Here is a 21794-nt window from a genome sequence, read left to right as displayed (position 1 = left end):
GAGTTATTTTGAATTTGTAAAACTTCCCCAAACCTCCTCAGTGCACCTGGAAGGTCTGAATATGCCCTTTCAGATTTTCTAAATTCAGCAAGCAATCAAGGAGGCTAAATTGTTGAAGGCTCCAGGGCCTGATGGGCTTCCTGCAGAATTCTATAAAATACTGGCTGCCCAATTGCATCTTCCACTGGGGGAAGTGTTTCGGCAGCTCACTTCCCATATGTATCCAGAGCAACTACCATTGTAGTACTGCCCAAACCTGGTAGGGATCTAATGCATACAACTTCATACCAACCAATCTCACTACTGAATTTGATGTTAAAGTTCTAGCAAAGCTTATGGCAGACAGGGTGGCCAAAGTACTTCCCTTGTTGATAAACTTTGATCAGGTGGGATTGGTAAAAAATCATTGCACAGTAATGAATGTGGAATGTTTCACAGTTTTTTGATGGGGGAACTATGTACAATTTCCAAGCATTAAAGAATGAGTATGGTTTATCACACAAGAATCTTTATGCATTTCTACAGGCTAGACATTATATGAAAGACTGGGAGAATGAGAACAGATTGTTACTGTCAGATTTATTTCATATTTCTGATACCTCTGCACACAATTTCCTTTTGGTACAGGTTACTGATGAGCAAGGTGTCACTTAACAATTACAAGATAATTTTTTTTTTTTAATTCTGTTTATTGTTTTAAAAAAAAAAGAGAAAATACAGCAAATGTACTTAATACATCAAAATAATATAGTCAAATAAAGTTGAAGCAAATAGCATTTATAATAACATTCTCTATCATAAGACTAGAATAAGGAAATAGAAGTGTTTTACCCCTCTTTAAATAGAACGGTATTATAAGGAACACAATTTTAGAGGAAATTATGCATTATTAGTCCCCTCAAATTCACTATTCCGGTCCTTGAGCTGCAAGAAGATCCTTTAAACCATCCGGATCTGTAAACAAGTAGTTACCATTTAATTTTATGATGCATTTACATGGATATTTTAAATTAAAATAACCACCTTTTTCCAGAACTTTTCCCCTATATTGTAAAAAAGTTCTTCTTCGGATCTGAGTTGCTTTTTATCAAATCTGGAAAAATCCATACTTTGGAACCATAAAAGGTAGTTAACCGGTTCCATTATAGGAAAATTTTCACTCTTATATTCAATGATCTTACCGTATTTTCTAAAATTTCTAATCTTTTATTAACATCTTCTCCTGTTATCTGTTGATTTTGGATTTTTTCTATTTGGAGTACTCTTTTGTCTAGTATATTTACTTCCTTTTTTTGTTTTTTCGAATTCAGATACAGATGAAGTAGACGTTTGCATTACAACTTCAGTTAATTTATTAATTGATGTATCTAATTTAACCATGCAATTCCATAATGTTTCTAGAGTAATACTTGTCTGTTTTGTTAATAACTTATCTGTATCAATAACATCAATACTATTTTTCTTCTCTTTAACCAGCTTACTAATTTTAGGTGTACTAAACTCCTTAGGTGAACTTTGCAACATGCTCAATTGAGCCTTTTCATACTGTTTCTGTTTCTCATCTTGTAATCGTTTTAAATGATCACAACTATCTTGTACATCCGGAGAGCTCAACAGTTCCTCCCGCATAGCCCGTCTGAACTAGAGTTTCTACACCCTTTCTACCAGGGGGTGATGGTGGTGCCGGAGCCCCCGGGCTTAGTGATACTTCATTGACCTGAGAAGAGATTCCCCGTTCCAATGTCTCTCCTTCAGCGGTCAGCCCACAAGGGGGAGTTTGGGGGTCTAACCATTCCAAAAGAGTCTTTTGCCCGGTTTCTGTATTTGCCAAACCACTAGAAGGCCTTAGCCTGGCCTTTCTTTTAGTGTGTGGCATAAAGGAAATATTATCACAAAAGACAAAATTTGTTATTGGAATAATGCATAAAACAAACATATTTCAGGGGAATTCACTTCTTGAAGCTGGGAGAATTGGCAACAGAAAACAGCAGGCTGGAATTTATAGTAGAGAGACCGGGTCCCACCTCCTCCCGGAAGCAGGAAGCGTCCTTCGTCCAGGCAATACAGCGAGATGGTAAAAAGTTCCGTTGGGGCAAGCCTCTGCTTACCCCAGGGATTCGCTGGCGACACAGGTAATAAAAATAGAACTCACTCGCTTTCGCCTCCCAGCTCCAATTACAAGATAATTTTTGATGCTTGGGCGAACGAATTGGGGATTACTTTTACTCCTGCTGAATGTGTCAAATTGTTCAAACATTACTTAGGGAAAGGCAATACAAATTTTTGATGCAATATCATGTCTCACAGCATAAGGCGTTTCTGATGCATTTGTCTGATACTGACCAGTTCAAAAAATGTGGTGCCAAAATAGGGACACTGGGTCATTATTTTTGGGGTTGTCCCAAGATTTCTTTATACTGGAGACCCAACGCGCAAAGTTGAGATGGTTACAGGTGTTGCCTTGCCATTTACTTCTAAAGTGTTTCTTTTCGATGTTTTTCTGAATGTTGAATTCGAGAATTTCCTCCAGAAAATGTGGATATGCAAAAAACTGCTTATGGCCAGGAATAGTATTTTATTATGTTGGCTTACCACAGAGCCTCCAACATTAATGTTTTGGGAAAAATAAAGTTCATCAGTTATCAAGTTTGAGAAATACATTAAAAAAATGTCTTCAAAAAGAAGAGGGACTTTTGGCATATATGGAACCCATACATACAATCCCTATTCTCCATGTACATGATGTTTAATTTTGAATGCTTTTTGACTCTCTGGAACTCTCGATTTGTGGTTGATGGTTGTCTAACTGCTATAGTTATTACGGACATTTTTGGGGGGGCGGGGGGGGGAGGGCATTTGGGGCATTAGCAAATTGTTTAACGATTGCTTATGCTGGGTATCGGATAGAGTCCACCAATGATCCAAAGCTATGTATTTTGCTTGAAATAAGATCTAAACAAAAAAAAAAAAATAGGAAACCCAACTCCACGGGGTGGTGGGTGGGTTTCATGAGGATTAACATCCTGCTGAACTCAGAACAAACTTGTTAAAGGTAAGCAACGTTGCTTTCTCCAAGGACAAGCAGGATGGTAGTCCTCACATGGGTGAATCCCTAGCTACAGGCTGCTCCCGAACATTAAAATGGGACAAACAGAAACCTAACCAGGTGCCAACGGGTACACCACCACCGGTGCTTTTGGTAACAGAAGGAGGAGACAGCCTGAACGCAAACAGGCCTAGGGTTGGGAGAGTTGGGTTCCACACGACAGACTAGCCGAATCTACTGTTGTGTCGGCCATCCCAATCCAGACAGTAATAATATGTAAATGTGGAGTTCTCTCCACACCGCCGCCTTGTAGATCTCCTTCATGGGAACTGCTCCCAACTGGGCTAGCAACACTGCCTTGGCTCTGACAGCATGAGCATTGACCTAATCCCCAAGATGCAGTCCCACCTGGGTATAATACAAGATGGAATCTGCTAGCCAATTGGATAGTGTCTGTTTGGCAATCGCAACACCCAATCTACTCTTATCAAAAGAAACAAAAAGTTGGGTGGACTGTCTATGGTATTCTAGCCATTCCAAATAGAAGGCTAAGACTTGCTTGCAGTCCAAACTTGCAATGCTCATTCACCTTGGTGTGAATGAGGCCTTGGAAAGAATACTGACAGGACAAATGACTGGTAATGGAGAGATTACTTACCTGATCATCTCGTTTTCCTTAGTGTAGGCAGATGGACTCATTACAAAATGGGTATAGTGTGCTCGTGCTAGCAGTTGGAGACGGATCTGATGTCAGCACGTAGTACATATACCCCTGCAGGCAGTGCAGGCGCTCAGTAATCTTCCTTGCAAAAGCTTTATGGATATATGTGTGTCTGACCGATCAATTAACTGAACATGATTAACCTGACCGATTGACAGTAGCTGGAGACCGCCAGTGTTCTCAACCGGAAGGCGTCGACACCCGGCAGGGTGGATGCCCAATGTAAGGAAACATAGCTTACCTTGAAACTGTGAATCCCTATATATATTGGCAGCCGGGCGGAATGCTGAGTCCATCTGCCTACACTAAGGAAAACGAGATTATCAGGTAAGTAATCTCTCCATTTCCTAGCGTGTAGCAGATGGACTCATTACAAATGGGATGTACAAAAGCTACTCCCGGACTGGGTGGGAGGCTGCCCGAGGTCCATTTAAGATTGCCCTTGCAAATGCTGTGTCCTCCCTGGCCTGGACGTCCAGACGGTAGAATCTGGAAAAGGTATGGATGGAGGACCACGTTGCCGCTCTGCATATCTCCGCAGGCGACAGCATCCTAGTTTCCTGGTAGAGTGAGCCTTGAAACGTAAAGGTGGTGGTTGTCCCGCCTCTATGTAGGCCGCCTTGATAACTTCTTTGATCCAGCGGGCAATAGTCGCCCGTGAGGCCGCTTCACCTTGCCTCTTCCCACTGTGAAGGACGAACAGGTGGTCCATCTTTCGTACCGTTTCCGACATTTCCAGGTATCTGGACAGCAGCCTGCAGATGTCGAGATGACGCAGTATTTGACCTTCTTCCGACTTCTTCAAACCGTCCATGGTTGGCAAGGATATGGTTTGGTTGAGGTGGAAGTGCGAGACTACCTTGGGTAAGAAGGAAGGAACCGTACGAAGATGGATAGCCCCTGGGGTGATTCTGAGAAACGGATCGCGGCAGGACAGCGCCTGTAGCTCTGAGAAGCAACATGCCGAGCATACGGCCAGCAAGAAAGCAAATGTTGCTTACCTGATGTAACAGGTGTTCTCACAGGACAGCAGGATGTTAGTCCTCACAAATGGGTGACATCGAGGATGGAGCCCCCAACCACGGAAAACTTCTGTCAAAGTTTCAGGAACTTTGACTGGCCCCTACTGGGCATGCCCAGCAGGGGTCTCCCTTCAGTCTTGTTTTCAAAGCTACAGGCAGTGCCGAAAAGATAAAATAAAAACGAACCCAACACCGCGGGGTGGCGGGCGGGTTTCGTGAGGACTAACATCCTGCTGTCCTGTGAGAACACCTGTTACATCAGGTAAGCAACATTTGCTTTCTCACAGGACAAGCAGGATGGTTGTCCTCACAAATGGGTGAGTACCGAGCTGAGGATGTCCTGACTTGCACCAAGTGTACCCAAGGGCGTGCAACAGGCACAACAACTGGGGAGGAATTTGGTAAGGACATCCGCACCCTACCGGGAGGTAGAAGGGTGTTAGTACATCAAGTTGGAAAAAGGTTACGCAAGACAGATTGGCCGAAGATGGAATCTTGTCTTCCAGCTTTATCCAAACAATAGTGGGCTGCAAAGGTATGGAGGGAACTCCAGGTTGCAGCTTTGCAGATGTCAGGAAGCGGCACCGATCGAAGGTGTGCTACTGAAGTCGCCATGGCCCTCACAGAGTGTGCCTTAACACGGTCTTGGAAAGGAATGCCAGCTTGCTGATAGCAGAAGGAAATGCAGTCCGCCAACCAGGAGGAAAGAGCCTGCTTACCCACAGGTTGTCCTAACTTGTTAGGATGGAAAGAGACGAATAATTGAGTGCTCTTCCTGTGAGAAACTGTATGGTCTAGGTAAAAAGCTAGAGCTCGTTTACAGTCTAGGGTATGCAGAGTCTGTTCCCCTGAGTTGGAGTGGGGCCTGGGAAAGAAGATAGGTAGTATGATGGATTGATCGATATGAAACTCCGAAACTATCTTAGGTAAAAATGTAGGGTGAGTGCGGAGTACCGCCCGGTCCTGCAGGAGTTTAGTGTAAGGCGGATAGGTAACTAGGGCCTGTAATTCACTAACCCTGCGAGCTGAAGTGATAGCCAAAAGGAATAACACTTTCTATGTGAGATATTTTAGGTCACAGGAGTGCAGAGGTTCGAAAGGTGGTTTCATAAGGCGACCAAGAACCAGATTAAGGTCCCAAGATGGGGCCGGAGGGCGTAAAGGTGGCTTCAAATGGAGCAAGCCTTTAAGAAAACGGGTTACCAGGGGTTGTACTGAGATAGGGACACCCCCGATACCTTTATGGAAGGCGGCTACCGCACTAACATGCATTCTAATGGAAGAGGTTTTTAGACCTGATTCTGATAGATGCCATAAATAGTCCAAGAATTTAGAGATTGGACAGGAAAGGGGATCAAGGGACTGAGAAGTGCACCATGATGTATACCTTTTCCATTTGTATGAGTAAGATTTTCTTGTGGAAGGCTTTCGTGAAGCGATCAGGACACGAGAAACTGAATCCGAAAGGTTAAATGGCTGAAGGACTAACCTTTCAACATCCATGCCGTCAGTGACAAGGCTCGGAGGTTGGGATGGAGGAGGCATCCGTCGTTTTGAGTGAGCAGATGCGGGTCCGTTCCCAGAGGAATGTGTCTGCGGATAGAGAGATCCTGTAGTATGGGAAACCACACTTGGCGTGGCCAGTGCGGTGCTATCAGGATCATAGTTTCTCTGTCCTGACGGAGCTTCACGAGAGTCTTCGACAGAAGAGGAAGTGGAGGGAATGCATAAAGCAGACCGGTTGTCCACGTGAGGGAGAACGCATCCCTCGGCCGAGAGTGCTGGCTCCGAATGAGAGAGCAGAAATTATCCACTTTGTGGTTCTGAGGGGATGCAAAGAGGTCTATGTGGGGATAACCCCACTTGTGAAATAGAGAGGTCGCTACCAAGGGGTTGAGGGACCACTCGTGTGGTTGGAAGACACGGCTCAGCTGGTCTGCCAATACATTGTCCACTCCCGGGAGGTAGGTGGCTCTGAGGTACATGGAGCGGGAGAGGGCTTCCACCCAAATCTGCGCAGCTTCCTGACACAGAAGGAAGGAGCCTGTGCCTCCCTGCTTGTTTATGTACCACATGGCCACCTGGTTGTCTGTTTGAATTAAGATTGCGTGGTTCGATAGGCAATCTTGAAAGGTCCTGAGAGCATAGCGGATTGCTCGCAGCTCCAGGAAATTTATCTGGTGTTTGGCTTCCTCTAGTGACCAGTATCCTTGAGTTTGCAGATTGTGTAGATGGGCTCCCCACCCGATGTTGGAAGCATCGGTGGTGAGGATTATCTGGGGATCTGGTGGAAGAAAGGACAAGTCCTTTAGGAGGTTGCATTGATTTGTCCACCAGGCAAGACACAGACGGAGTGCGTCGGTGATTGTAACAATGGAGGACAGAGGCTGAACAGCTTGAGTCCATTGTAGTCGTAGAGTCCATTGTGTGACTCATATGGCCAGACGGGCCATGGGAGTTACTTGAACTGAGGAGGCCATATGTCCCAGTAAAATGAGGAATTGGCGAGCCGTGGCTGTGTGTTGAGACCGCAGCTGGCGAGCTAGGGACACCAGAGTCTTGGCCCGTTGATGAGGGAGGAAGGCTTTTGTTTGTAAGGTGTCCAAGTCTGCCCCAATGAAAGATAAGGTCTGAGATGGGACCAAGTAGGATTTCTCGTAATTAACAAGAAATCCTAGAGAGAGCAAAGTATGAATTGTTAGGGTCAGGGAGGACCGAGCTATTTGGTGGGTTGGAGCCCTGATTAGCCAATCGTCCAGGTAGGGGTAGACGTGGACACCTTCCTTCCTGAGGAATGCTGCTACCACCACGAGGTATTTGGTAAAGACTCGTGGTGTGGACGCCAGGCCAAAAGGTAGTACTCGGTATTGGTAGTGGTTTCGGCCTACTAGAAAACGCAGGTATTTGCGATGAGATTCTGTGATCGCAATGTGGGTATATGCGTCTTTCAGGTCTAGATAGCATAGCCAATCCCCTCTTTGCAGTAGAGGGAGCAGTGAGCCCAGGGTTACCATCTTGAACTTCTCCTTGGAAAGGTACTTGTTGAGGGCCCGTAGGTCTAGGATTGGATGAAGTCCTCCTGACTTTTTTGGTATCAGGAAGTACCTGGAATAGAACTAGAGTCCTTGTTGTAAGGGAGGAACGGGTTCTATAGCGTTTGACTGTAGGAGAAGAGAAACTTACTGCTCTAAAAGAACAGAGTGATCGGTGAGTCTCCACGCCTGCAAAGGTGGGGAGTCGGCAGGAAGGGATAGGAAGTTGAGGTGGTAACCCTGTGCAATGATTGCTATCACCCATTGATCTGTGGTGATTTGATGCCACTTTTCTAGGAAGTGGCACAGCCGTCCTCCTACCGGTATAGCTGGAAGAGGAGTTTGGCAACTGCTCTCTAAGTGAAAGTCAAAAACCCACCGCAGGGCCCGATTGTGGAGCTGCTGCAGGCTTTTGTTTACGAGTCTGGTGAGGCTGAGTCTTATGGTAAGACCGTGCAGGCCTAGGCTTGGTTGATGGGGGATAATACTTTCGTGGCCTAAAGAAAGACTTCTTGGAGTCCTTTCTAAAGGGCTGTTTAGAAGGCAAGTCAGGAGGAATGGATGAGAGCTGTTTAAGTGTCTCATGATGATCCTTCAATTCAGCAACAATTTGTTGAATTTGCTCACCAAACAAATTATCCCCTAGGCAGGGTAAATCAGAGAGCGTGTCCTGAACTTCTGGACGAAGGTCAGATGATTTAAGCCAAGCCCAACATCTGGCAGAGATGGCTGTGGCAGAAATTCTAGTGGAAGCATCAAAGATGTCATAGGCTGTTCGTATTTCATGCTTCCCAGCTTCAAACCCTTTATTTAGAAGGGATTGAAGCTGTGGCTGGAACTGTTCAGGCAAGGCATCAGTGTATTCCTGCATCTGTTTCAGGATGACCCTATTATATTGAGTCATATAAAGTTGATAAGAAGCTATTCTGGAAATCAGCATAGCTCCATGAAATACCTTCCTACCTATACTATCTAGGAATTTGTTTTCCTTAGTAGGAGGTATGGAAGAGTGTGGCTTTAGTCGCTTAGCTTTCTTTTGAGCTGATTCTACGACTACAGAATGATGGTCTAACTGAGGTTTTTGAAAACCAGGTGCTGACTGTACAAGATATGTAGAGTCAGCTTTTTTGTTGACCGGGGAAACAGATCCAGGAGATTCCCAATTCTTTTTAAGAAGGTCTAGAAAAACCTGATGAATGGGAATAGAAGTGATGACTTTCGGGGCATCCAAAAATTGGAGCAATTCCATCATCTGGTGCCTGTCATCTTGTTCAGATTGAAGTTGGAATGGGACCAACTCTGACATTTCCTTCACAAAATTTATGAAAGAGAGGTCCTCAGGGGGAGAACGCTTTCTACTCTCTGCAGGAGAGGGCGGTGAAGGCAAATCATCGGTGTCAGTAGAGGTATCATCGCCCCAAGTATCATAGGGATCTGGATGATGACCTGCAGGACCTCGAGGGGGCTGAACACCTGAAGGCCCAGGTTGAGGTTCCGAAATATCGGTTGGAATCACCGGGGGCATCGAGAAAATCCTCGATGGAATCGGTGCCGGTCTCGATGGAATCTGTGTCTGCATCGGAAACCTCGGTGGAGGAGAGGTGCGTATCGCCCCCGAAGAAGAAATCGGTGGCGAGGGACAACCTGGCATCGATGGATGCGCAGATACCAGTGGTTCGAAGGGCGAGACCATCAGTTGTTCGCGAACTAAGTTTAGGTTCCATAGAACCGGTGGTTTTGAGATCGGGGGGGGGGGGGGGGGGGGGGGGGGGGGGAGGCGCGAAGGTGTGTGAGCTCTTTTACGAATTGAGAGACCATCGGATGGATAGAGATGGGTTGGCCATTGTGCAATCGGTGAAAGGCTGCAATCGCACCGAGATGGACTCTGACTGAAGCTGTAGCAAGATCAGCCATATACAGTGTGTGTAAGTAGTCCAGCAAGGGTTCTGGTGTACAGGTAGATGGGTCAACATTCCTGGAGTCGCACCACGTGGTGTAGCGCTTCCATTTGAAGTGATAGTTTTTCCTCGTGGACGGCTTGAGAGCTGCTAAGATTACCTCCTGAACTGTGATGGAGAAGCCTTGTTCCGACAGAAAGCGCCGTTCAACCTCCAAGCCGTGAGATGCAGAGAGAAGTGCAACAGGTGGAGGAGGGACCTGTCGTCCTGAGACAGCAGGTTTTCTCGATTGGGAAGTCTGAACGGCGCGTCCAACGACAGGTGTAGAAGGTGTGCATACCATGGTTGGCGTGGCCATGCCGGTGCCACGAGGATCAATTGCACCCTGTCCCTCATGCACTTTGTAGAGTCTTTGTGATGAGGGGAATTGGGGGGGGGGGGGGGGAATGCGTACATCAGGGGCTCTGTCCATGGAATGAGGAAAGCATCCTGAGCGACCCTGTGTGGAGTCAGCCACACAGAGCAGAAGCAATGAACTTTCCGGTTGTGCTCTGTGGCGAAAAGATCTATGGAAGGATGACCCCATCTTTGGAAGATGGTCTCGGCTGCCTCGTTGTCGAGGGACCATTCGTGTGGATGGAATATCCGGCTCAGCCGGTCCGCTTGAGTGTTCGCGATTCTCGGCAAGTAAGTGGCTTGTAGTTGGAGTGGTGGATGAACCATTGCAGGAGAGTGAGGGCTTCGTGGCACAGAGTCCAGGAGCCTGAGCCCCCCTGTTTGTTGATATAAAACATGGCCACCTGATTGTCCGCGTAGACCATCACCCAGTGGCCTTGGAGGTGAGAGACGAAGGTGCGTAGAGCATATCGGATGGCTCTCAAGTCTAAGAGATTGATGTGAAGAGATTGTTCGCGCTGTAATCAGAGGCCTTGCATCTGGAGGTTGTCGAGCTGGGCCCCCCAACCTTTGTGGGAGGTATCCGTGGTTAGGACCGCATTGTGCGGTAGGAGAGTGAAAGGAGCTCCCTTGGTGAGTATTGGTTTGAACAACCACCAGTCTAAGTCCGTCATCATGGTTCTTGTCAAGGACACTTTCCAATGTAGTAGTTAAGAATGTTGTTTCCACTGCCGTTTGAGACCCCATTGGAGGTGCCGCATGCGGAGTCTTGTGATGGAGACTGCGTGGATCGAGGCAGCCATATGTCCAAAGACTTGAAGTGCTGTCAGCGACACAGTCGACTTCAGGCTGCGGAAAAGGAGTCGCATGTTTCGTTTCCTGTCGGCTGGCAGAAAAACTCTGTATTTGATTGTGTCCAACTGAGCTCCTATGAACTGTATCATTTATGCCGGATGTAAGCTGGACTTCTGATAGTTGATGATCAATCCCAACTTGCCCAGGCACTGAATTGTCTGTTGGAGATGTTGCCGAAGCATGTCCAGACTGGCGGCTACCAACAGCCAGTCGTCGATGTAAGGAAATATCATAATCCCCCGCTGGTGGAGGAACGCAGCCACCACCACTGCCATACATTCGGTGAACACCCTGGGCGCTGTAAGGGCAGGACTTTGTATTGGAAGTATTGGCCATGGACTTGGAAAGACAGGTATCGCCAGGAGGAAGGATGCATAGGAATGTGAGTGTATGCATCCTTGAGGTCTTATGGAGCACATCCAAGCTTGGGGTTGGATCAAGGGTACTTAAGAACATAAAATTGCCAACTGGGTCAGACCAAGGGTCCATCAAGCCCAGTATTCTGTTTCCAACAGTGGCCAATCCAGGCTACAAGTACCTGGCAATTACCCAAATACTAAGTATATCCCATGCTACTGATGCTAGTAATAGCAGTGGTTATTTTCTAAGTCAACTTGATTAATAGCAGGTAATGCTATTAATTTGATGAACGCCCTTGTAAAAACTAACATGTACATATGTATATAATTTTCGTATTATCTACTCCTGCCCTTGTTAACCCCCTCCCTGTTAAAAAAAAAAATATGTTATTATTGTAAAGCTTGTTGCTCAGTTATGTTACATTGTGAACCGAGGTGATGTTTTGCAAACGTGCCTCGGTATATAAAAAACCCGTAAATAAATAAATAAATAAATAAATAAATAAATAAATAATGGACTTCTAGCAGAGATTTGAGAGAGATCATTTTGAACTTTTCCTTGACGATGATTCTGAGTTCCAAAATTGGACGAAGGTCCCCGGATTTCTTTGGAATTAGGAAGTAAGGGGAGTGGAATACCGTGAGATGTTCTGTCGGAGGAATGCGGCGAATCGCTTGTTGTAATAACGCCGTACCTCCTGTTCCAAGCGGTTTTGATGGGGTCTAGACCCCCTTGGCGCTGCATGAGGGAGCGGGGGGGGGGGGGGGGGGGAGTAGAAGTGAATTCTGTACCCGTGTCGAACGATGTCTAGTACCCATTGGTTGGTGGTGATCTTCTCCTATTCCCGGATGTGTGCCATGATACCTCCCGCTAGCACCTGTTGCGGTGGTGGCAGGGCGACGCTCAAGAAGACGGGTTAGTCTTGGCCGGGGCAGCGGGTTGTTGTGTTTGTGGGTGCTGGCCCCGGGGTCATCCGATGGTTTTGGTTTTGTTGATTCTGCGGACAGGAAGTCTGCTGATAAGGTGGGGGACGGTACGAGGCATATGGCCTATAAGGCCGGCGCTGGAAGATCTGTCTGCGAGGTACTGTGGGGTATCGGCGTGTTGCAGAGTAGGATTGAGGAGTGGCCAGCGATTGTACAGCCACGGACTGCTCCTTTAGCTGGGCCACAGTTTCCTGGAAACGGGTCCCAAACAAATTGTCTCCTTTACACAGTAAACTGGCCAATTTCCTGTGGACATCTTCTCTAATGGAGCTGGCCCGCAGCCACGCCATACGTCGTGCCGCAATGGCAGCTGCAGAGGTGGTCTCAAACCCTTCATAGACTGTGCGCAACAAATGGCGGATGCCCTCCTACAGGTCTTGTACATGATTCGTGTCCCCAATGGGATGGACGGGGTCTGAGCTTTCTTTCATCCAATAACTCATAGAGGTATTGGATGATATAGAATTGGTGATAGTTAATGCGGACGGCCAGCATTGACGCCTGGAATGTGCGATTCACAAATTCATCCAGCGAACGAAGATCTCTGCCCGGAGGGGTAGCTGAGTGTGACCTGGATTTTCTAGCTCTCGCCATTGCCAATTCAACTACCAGGGATGCATGGGGTAGTTGTGGTGCTGAATAGCAAGGTGATTTTTGCATTTTATACTTGAGATCGGTTTTCCTCGAAACCGGTGGGAGCTGAAAAGGGGTATCCCAGGAAGGTTCCAGCACTGAGTCTAGCACCCCATGTGGAGGTAGAGAGGTAGGCTCTGCCGGTAGATCAAAAATCTTTAATAGATCTAAAGTCGCCGATCTCAGATCTGGCACCTTTTGAATGTTAAGGTTAAGGACCGAACCTATCTTTTCCAAGAGCTTTGGATAGGTAAGGTCTTCCAGAGGAGAGTGTTCCGCCGGTTCATCCCCAGGTTCTGAGGGATACCCTGTTGAGCTATCCGTGATGTGGGCTGCAGGTCCGGCGACACTGGGGTACACGACCGTTGAGGTTGTGATGCTGGTGTCGGGGCTGGAGAGAGTGCCCGTGGAGATGGAGGTCGTCGGTGGTCTAGCCAGTACCTGTGGTCTGCCTGCTGGATTGGCTGCCAAGAGGATATTTGTATCTGATGGCTGAGTCTCAGGCACACGTGTGCGCAGTTTTTCCCCACACCTTGCGTTTTTTCGCCAGGGGTTCCTGCAGAATGTCACCCTGGGAGTGACATTTGGAAGCCAAGGATAAATCTGAAAATACAGGAGCCGAGGAGACTGACTAAGATAGATGAATTTAACCTTCGTCCCTGTCTGATCTGGACGAGGAGGCTGGTGAAGAGGGTGTTAGGGTCAAGGGGGCATCCCTGGACGTCTCTGATATAGTAGCCAGCGGCACGCAACGGGATTTCTTCCGCGTCCCAGTAGGTTCTGGGGAATGCGGACGAGATTTAGTTTTCTTCCTGGTTTCTGGTATTGGCGCTGAGGGCGTCTTGTATCGATGGCGCCATGGTTTTCGTCTGCTCGCTTCGGCACAGACACTTGCTTTGCACCGCATCTGCGCAGTCTCTTCGCGCCATGATGGTGTCGTTCCATGTGTTGGAAGAGGGTGCTTCAGCAGATGCACCTGCGTCATAGTCGGCGCCTGGGGCGACTCAGAAGGTCTCAGTCGATGCGTCTATTCCTCCGGCGTCGTAAGTTTGGTAGCCTGTGTCGCGTCCACCTGGCGCTGCGTCGACTGGGGGTGAGTTGCTGATTTCGACGCATGGATCGGATCCCGGGTATGTGTCACTACCCACCCCGGCGCATGCGACTCCGGCCGACGTCGGCTTTTTTTGCGGGAGGGATCTAGACTCTGAGGCCAGAGTTTTACCTCTCATGTGATGCTTTGCAGTCGGAGGTTCCATGGAGGCCGCTCAACGCTGGGGAGGCAGTGCAGGCATGCTAGGCCCCGGGGAAGAGTGGGCCTCTGACTGTGGGGCATAAGAGTCTGTCCTCGAGGCCCGGAGATGCTCCATCTTCTCCCTCCTCTGTCTGCGTGCCCTTGGCAACATCCGACCGCAATAAGGGCACGACTCGAGCTTGTGGTCTGGTCCCCAACGATAGCAGCGGTCATGTCCATCACATGACCATCTGGACATGATGGACATGACCTTCCCGCAGAGGCAGGGTTTGAATCCTGAAGGTCAGGGAGCCGTCCTTGTCTTGCTCTTTCGTTTCTTCGGATTTTTCTTCTGTTTTTTGGATTTTGCTGAGGTCTGAGGCTCCTCGTGCGATCCCGTGCACGGCAAAACAGACAGTCGTTTTTCAGCGTGGGAAACCACGCGCAGCCTAAGAGCAAAGCTCTGACATCACTTAGGAAGCTCCGCCTCCCGGGCCTGACTGAGTTCCCATGACAGCATGGCTAATTCAGCCCTATCGATGGGAAGCAAGTCCATCGCAAGGACATGGTATGCCTCTTTTTTTTTTTTTTTTAAAGATACAATATTGGGAAATGTGTTCCCTGCTGAAAATTTGAGGGTAGAAATCTTAGACCAATCTAAAAAAACATTACTTTAAAATACAAAATAGGTATGTTATTGTAGAAACCACAAAATTCTGCAAGTTTGGAACTCACTACATAAAATATACCAAATTTTGTTATTACAGAAGGACCTTCATAAGCTGGACCCAGGCACAACTTTGTTGATCCACACATCATCTTCTGTAATATTAAAGTTTAGTATATTTTTTGTTTATTACTGTAGAAAGCAACAGAATCCATTCACTCATCTTAAAATCTTTTAAATAAAAGTATATTCCATCAGAGTACACTACCTGTTTTTACAGTTTCTTTCAAATCTAGGTCCATACGTTGCATTTGTACAAACTGATGTAAGGCAGATATGGGGTTCAGATCTCCACGCCGATATTTTATTATAAATTCCCTTGGTATTTTCTTTGGAGGAAGTGAAGCAGTCAAAGGAGATACAACCACCTTAGACAATAATGGTTCTGGAAACTGACCTAAAACACAATAGTTTAAATTAAAATGTAATTCATATATTTATTATTTTTATTTTTTATTTTAACTTTTTTCTATACCGTCGTTCAGATGGGTACCGTCACAATGGTTTACAGTAAGGCACATAAAAATGCTAAAATATATCAAACTACACAATTGCCATTAAGGTTCGGTAACAGTTTGTAAACAATATTAATTGGTAAATGTGATAAATCATGTCCATTTCTCATTGTTTCAGTTTTGGATACAAGATTAGCCTTATCATTGTACTTTTATCCTTTATTGATGAATGAAAAAAATGAAGATTAAACTAAAATAACAAATAAAAACTACACACATTGATTTTGGTTATGTGTGTGGGTGTTAAATTGTTTGTATCTTGCATTTCCCTGGGTACTATTCTCCCTTCTCTTTTTGATAAGCTTGTTTAAAGAGCCAGGGTTTTAAGTTTTTTTTTCTAAAGGTTTTGCTGTCACTTTGTAATCTTAACTCCATGGGCATGGTGTTCCATAGAATGGGTCCTGACAAGAATAATGCTCTCTCTCTTACTTGTGTTAATCTACCTGTTTTGATTGATGAAATAGTTAGGAGTGCTTTGTTGGCTGATCTCAGGTTTCTGTTCAGGACGTGTACACGAAGGGCTCTGTTCAGCCATTCTGCTTTTTCGTTATGTATTTAAATTTATTTAAAAACTTTTCTATACCATTGCTAAGTTAAATACCATCGCAACGGTTTACATGTAGGCACATATTTAATGTAGGTAAAAGTGTACTATAGTACATTCTAACAGGTGCCGTTAAAGGTTTGGTTACAATATATCATTGTACATAGTCATTTAGCGAAGTAGATCATGACCAATTGTACCAAGGTACTTACATTTATTTATATACCAACTTTCTTGATACAAATCAAATCAACTCTGTTTACATCGAACAAGCAGTAACTATAACCAACCAATAACATGAGACAATTTGAAGGAGTATAAAGTTACATTATAACAAGGATGCGTTAACTTGGAGTAGGAAATAAGAAGGGGAACGAAGATAGAGTATAATATACAAGGGAGTATATGAGGGAGGCAAGGAGCCGTCCTCATGATACCTTGTAAGCGTCCTTATGATATCTTATATACATGATTTAGCGCTTGTTTATTTACATGATTGCTGGGTAGTTTTACATGGGTAGTTTTATCACACATAGTATTATTGTTCTGTCCCCAGTAAAGGGTACATGTTTGTGTCTGTATAACGTGTAGCCCACCTGTGTTTACCACAGCCCCTCCTTCCTAGTACTTGTGACACTTTCTGTAACCCAGCACAAAAGTCTGAGAGCCCTGCCTTTAAAGGGAGTTTGCCTTTAACAGATGCCCCTCCCTTCTGTTCCTCCCATTGGGAAATGATCTGTATGCTTCTTAACCTAACCTGGGTCCTTTCAGGTGCCTTATTGACTGAAGGGACTGCCCTTCATGTTCCCTCCTGTTTCACTTGGGTCCTGGCTCGCTACCATTGGCTCTCGCCCCTTACCTCAGCCTGAGGAGATTTTCTCCTGTAAACACTTTCCAAGACGGTGGGTCAATCTCAGCTAGGCCAGTAGAAGACTCACGTGCCTGTAACCTCTGTTACACGAACAGCTTTTTACGTTCCTCCTACCACTTTAATTATAAAGACTAATCAGCTTCAACCCCTCGTTCTCTTACCCTGCGTCCCAAGAAACTTCACCTCCCTTCCCCTGCCTTCCTACAGCAACAAGGATCTCTGCCAGAGGCATAGACGTTTGAAAGCAACACTTGTAAGTAATAAGAAATTATCTTTACAATAAATGACTTCAAACATTAAGATCTTTGTTTTGGAGACTGATTGGGAGAAACGTTAGCTGCTTTGGATGAGGAAACTTGGGATGTTTCTGTGAGACAAAACAGTAAAAAAGCTGTGCAGTACAAGGCTGTACAGTAAAGAACTGTACAATTATAGTTATGCTTATTGTGGTGTAGAGTTCATAGACTAATATACTGTAAAGTCCTAAGTACTGTGTGTCAGTGCCTTTCTGTCTTTTCCTGAATAATTTCTCTTTTCTCCCGTCTCTTTGTAAAATGCTTGTTTAAAAAGCCATGTTTTTAAACTTTTCTTGAATGCCTTGAAATCACTTTGTAGTCTGATCTCTGGAGGCACTGTGTTCCAGATTATGGGTCCTGCTAGTGATAGGGCTCTCTCTCTCACTTGGGTCAGTCTTGCTGTTTTAACTGATGGAATGGATAGGAGTGCTTTATTTGCTGATCGGAGGTTCCTGTGTGGAGTGTGTACCCGTAATGCTGTGTTTAACCAATCTGATTTCTCATCATAAATTAGTTTGTGAATGGTACATAGGGTTTTGTGTTTAATTCTGCGTTCAAATGGTAGCCAATGTAACTCTGCTAGGGTTTCAGTTATTTGGTCCCTCCTTTTTCCGGTTAGTATTCTAGCTGCTGTGTTCTGAAGTATTTGCAGTGGTCTTAATGTCGTATTAGGTATTAATTTATGTATGGTGCATAGTGTTTTGTACTGAATTCTTTGCTCAATGGGTAGCCAGTATAACTCCGCCAGAGTTTCTGTGATGTGGTCTCTTTTGCTTTTACCAGTCAAGATTCTAGCAGCAGTGTTTTGTAAAATGTGTAGTGGTCTTAGTGAAGTGGATGGTAGACCTAGTAGAAGGGCATTACATGTCAAAACAATTCCCATTTCTTTTTGGAACAATAAAATGCTTCTAATGTCTAACACCTTTTCAAAAGCACAAAATAATTAAATTTATATAGGAAATCAACATGATTTGTAAGCCATTACATTAGTGAAACTAGCAATTATATTCTTCTGCATCTGCTTTCTGCTGCAGTCAATGCAAAAGACTCATTTGTGTGGGGGGTCTTTAAAGTCACAGGAAGCTTGCCTATGTAAAGTCTGAGATCATAAAGAGCAGGTTTGCTTACTGTAAACAGTGTTTTCCATAGATAGCAGGTGAATTAGCCATGCTGTCTGGGATGTCCTCCGTGCCACTAAGTGGCGGAGCTCTCAAAGATCACTGAACTTTGTCAGTGAGGCATTCCTGCTTGTATCTTCCCGCGTTTCCCTGAGTCTCCTCCGTCCATAACCAAGCAAGACTAGATGCAATGCTAGAACTGTCCACAAATCAACTACAAGATAGATATAGAACACTATTATACATCTATTCTACCGACATTAATACGGCCAAAAGAAATTACTACTCAAAAAGAATTCACAACTATCAATATAATCCCAAAGTACTTTTTGATCGTGTGTCTAAATTGACTCATCCTATTAATTATGACTCAAAGAGATAAACCTTCAATATCAAGTCATGAATTTGCTAATTATCTTAAAGACAAAATATCGAAGCTTACTCCAATAAATTTTGCTTGTAATTCTGATTCTTTGTCACCTACATCCTCTATTAATCCCATTTGGTCACAATTTGAGACCATCGCCTTCTCTGAAGTTGAATCCATCATCCAGAAAATTAACCCAGCGGCTCATCCACTTGATCCCATTCCAGTAAAAATCCTAAAGCTAATTCCAAATTGTTTAGCTAGACCCATCACAGATATTGTTAACCTTTCTCTCGTATAAGGTTTCCTTCCAAATTTACTTAAATGTGCGGTTGTTAAACCAATTCTAAAAAAGCCGCATTTGGATCCATCAATTTTATCTAATTACAGGCCCATCTCCATTTTACCTTTCCTTTCTAAAATTATAGAAAAAATAGTTAATTTACAACTTTTGGAATTCTTAGAGAACCAAAAAAACATTCTTCTACCTGGTCAACATGGTTTTAAAAAAAAAGGACATAGCACTGAATCGTTACTAATTATTCTGATTGATACAGTCCATCATGGATTCGACAATGGCACCTCTTATCTTGATTCTTTTGGACATCTCTGCTGTGTTTAACTGTCAATCACAAGATACTTCTACATAGACTAAAAGAAATTGGTCAATGGTAGTGTCCTGCAATGATTTTACTCTTTTCTCTCTAATCAATCCTTCAATGTATCTTACAATAACAAAACTTCGGATCTTATACCTCTTCCCTCTCACCTACTCTCTTCAACATTTACATGATCCCTTTATGCCACTATCTAAATAAAATAGGCCTTTCATACTTCCTTTATGCTGACGATGTTCAAATATTACTACCAATTAAAGGCAACATCAACAATACATTTACTCAATGGGAATTATATCAGTTTGATATAAACATCCTGTCTCAAATGGCGCTGTCCCTTAATCAGAATAAAACAGTTTCTTCTTCTGTCCAACAAGTTATCACCATCGTCCATAGATTCCACAGTATTGCTCAAATATAAAATATCTACATCAGTTCAGGACCTTGGGATCACCTTAGATGAAGAGTTTAACTTTAAAATTCACATTAAAATCTAATTAAAGAAGGTTTCTATAAACTTCAAATTCTGAGAAAACAAACCTTTAATTCACCCCCAGATTTTAGAACAGTTCTACAATCCCTACTTTTCACAAAATTGGACTATTGCAACTCCATTTTAATAGGCTTGCCTGTGGCCACCATTAAACCCCTTCAGCTGCTACAAAACGCTGCCGCCAGATCCTCAACAAATTGTAGAAAATTTGAGAATATTACACCTATTCTTAATCAGTTACATTGGCTTCCCATTTCATTCAGGTCACAGTACAAGATCATTATGCTTGTTCATAAAGCATTGTATAATGATTTCTCCTCTTGGTTACAAAAACCCCTTTATCAATGTATTTCCACTAGAAATCTCCATTCAGACACGGAGTTACTATCAATTCCTTTCAACAAAGAAATTCACAAAACATCCACTAGGAACCGGGCTGCTTCTATAATAGCTCCTAATTTATTGAACTCTCTTCCATCTTCTCTAAGAATTGACCCCTCTACATCTTCCTTTAGAAAAAGCCTTAAAACATGGCTTTTTTTTATAAAGCTTTCCCCCCAACAAATTTAATGTTTAACATCCCCATTCTATAAGTTCCTTTTTCTTTAGGTACATAGTATGTTTTTAGAAAAATAGGTTCCTGTTTATATAGGTTTGATAGTTTAAATATGAAATTAAAAAACAGATTAATGTTTTAACTTTTATTGTATTCTGTCCTCAAAAATGTATTTGATGACAATTTTGTTCTGTGTAAACCAAAGTGATATTCTGAATTGAATGTTGGTATAGAAAAACAAACAAATAAACGGGTGACTCCTGCATGTGGTATTTTAGATCCGTTTTTCTGGAAGTTGGTTGCCCCGAGAAAGGGGATTCCCATGCTTTTGTCATCACGGAATCTAAAACAGCGTGGGACGGTATTGCCATAGATCTTCAATATTCCCATCATCTCTTGCCTAGGGTCCGGTACTTTTCTGATGTCTATATTTAGAGGTTGTCCCACTTTCTCCAAGAATGTTGAATATGAGAGATCCTCTGGGGGAGAAACTGGCTCAGGTGGAATCTCTCCAGGATCTGAAGGGTATCCTGTGGAGGAGCCCGGAGAGGAGGATGGCTGAGGGGAGCCCTCTGCCGGAGGAGCAGATGGTTGCTGAGGTTCGTCGACGGGAGAAGTTGCCAGGACTGGGCAACCCCTTGGTGAAAGTGGAATTACTACCCCGAATCAAGCCTGATACTTCACTTAGAAAACATATCCAGATCAGCTCACTGCTTCAACGGCAGGGGGAACGAAGAAAAGAGGATTTGTATTCAAACAACCAACAAGGACTGAGTTGCACAGGCTGGGTAAAACAAGCGAGGGAGTAGCTTGCTTATTACAGTGGTTACTACCCCAAATTAATTAGCTAGATACTTCACTTAGATGCAGCTCCAGCACTGCTATCTACGATGGTGGGGGTGGAAGGGAAATAGAACCAAAAAAGTTATTTAAAGGGTCAAGCGTAACAGAAAAGTATGGAAAAAAAAATAAGTGTAAAAGCTTGCTGGGCAGACTGGATGGACCCTTTGGTCTTCTTCTGCCGTCATTTCTATGTTTCTACATGAATGAGTTTCAACGGGCATCTTTAGTCTCGGACTGCCTTGGCTCGCTCGACCGGCACCACCCATCGGGGTAAGAGCCCCCCTTCATAGACTACCTGTCGACCGACTCCAGAGGCCCGAGGCCCCCACAAGATACCAAGGCCCATCCTACTCCCCGCACCCTTGGCCTGAGACCAGGCACGGCAGCGACCTCATCAGGGAGCGACGCCTAAGCACTTTACATCAAGGTTTCTACCTGCTGTGCCGTGCGCCGAAGGAGCGCGACCTAAGGGGCCTGCCCCTTGGTGCGCCCCTTTGTGCAGCCCCCTTTTGTATCGGTACCCCAGATAGCCGACCCATTATCCTTTCCTCTCAGCCTCTTCCAGCAATACAGGGCCTCGGCCCTCCTCACTTTTAATATCTACTCACTTCACCATATCCCTGCTTCCCTCACTTACCTCCACTTCTTCTCTACACCACTTAAACCA

At 44.7% G+C, this 21794-nt stretch overlaps 1 protein-coding gene across 8 annotated transcripts in view; it reads right to left on the bottom strand.

Annotated features, from left to right (window-relative positions):
- The window catches only part of ADAD1 (adenosine deaminase domain containing 1), a 551435-nt gene that overhangs the window by 465835 nt on the left and 63806 nt on the right, over window positions 1–21794 (bottom strand). For 7 of the 8 annotated variants that reach the window (XM_029586923.1, XM_029586984.1, XM_029585575.1 and 4 more), the window contains exon 3: window positions 15116–15304. The exons of the other annotated variant lie outside the window; for it this stretch is intronic. In XM_029586923.1, the coding sequence (XP_029442783.1) occupies window positions 15116–15304 (189 nt within the window). The remainder of the gene's footprint in view (window positions 1–15115; window positions 15305–21794) is intronic. 8 annotated transcript variants of the gene reach the window in all.

This window comes from Rhinatrema bivittatum, chromosome 1, assembly GCF_901001135.1.
Source record: "Rhinatrema bivittatum chromosome 1, aRhiBiv1.1, whole genome shotgun sequence".
NCBI classification, from domain to species: Eukaryota; Metazoa; Chordata; class Amphibia; order Gymnophiona; family Rhinatrematidae; genus Rhinatrema; species Rhinatrema bivittatum.
This window is presented reverse-complemented; position numbering and strand designations above follow the sequence as displayed.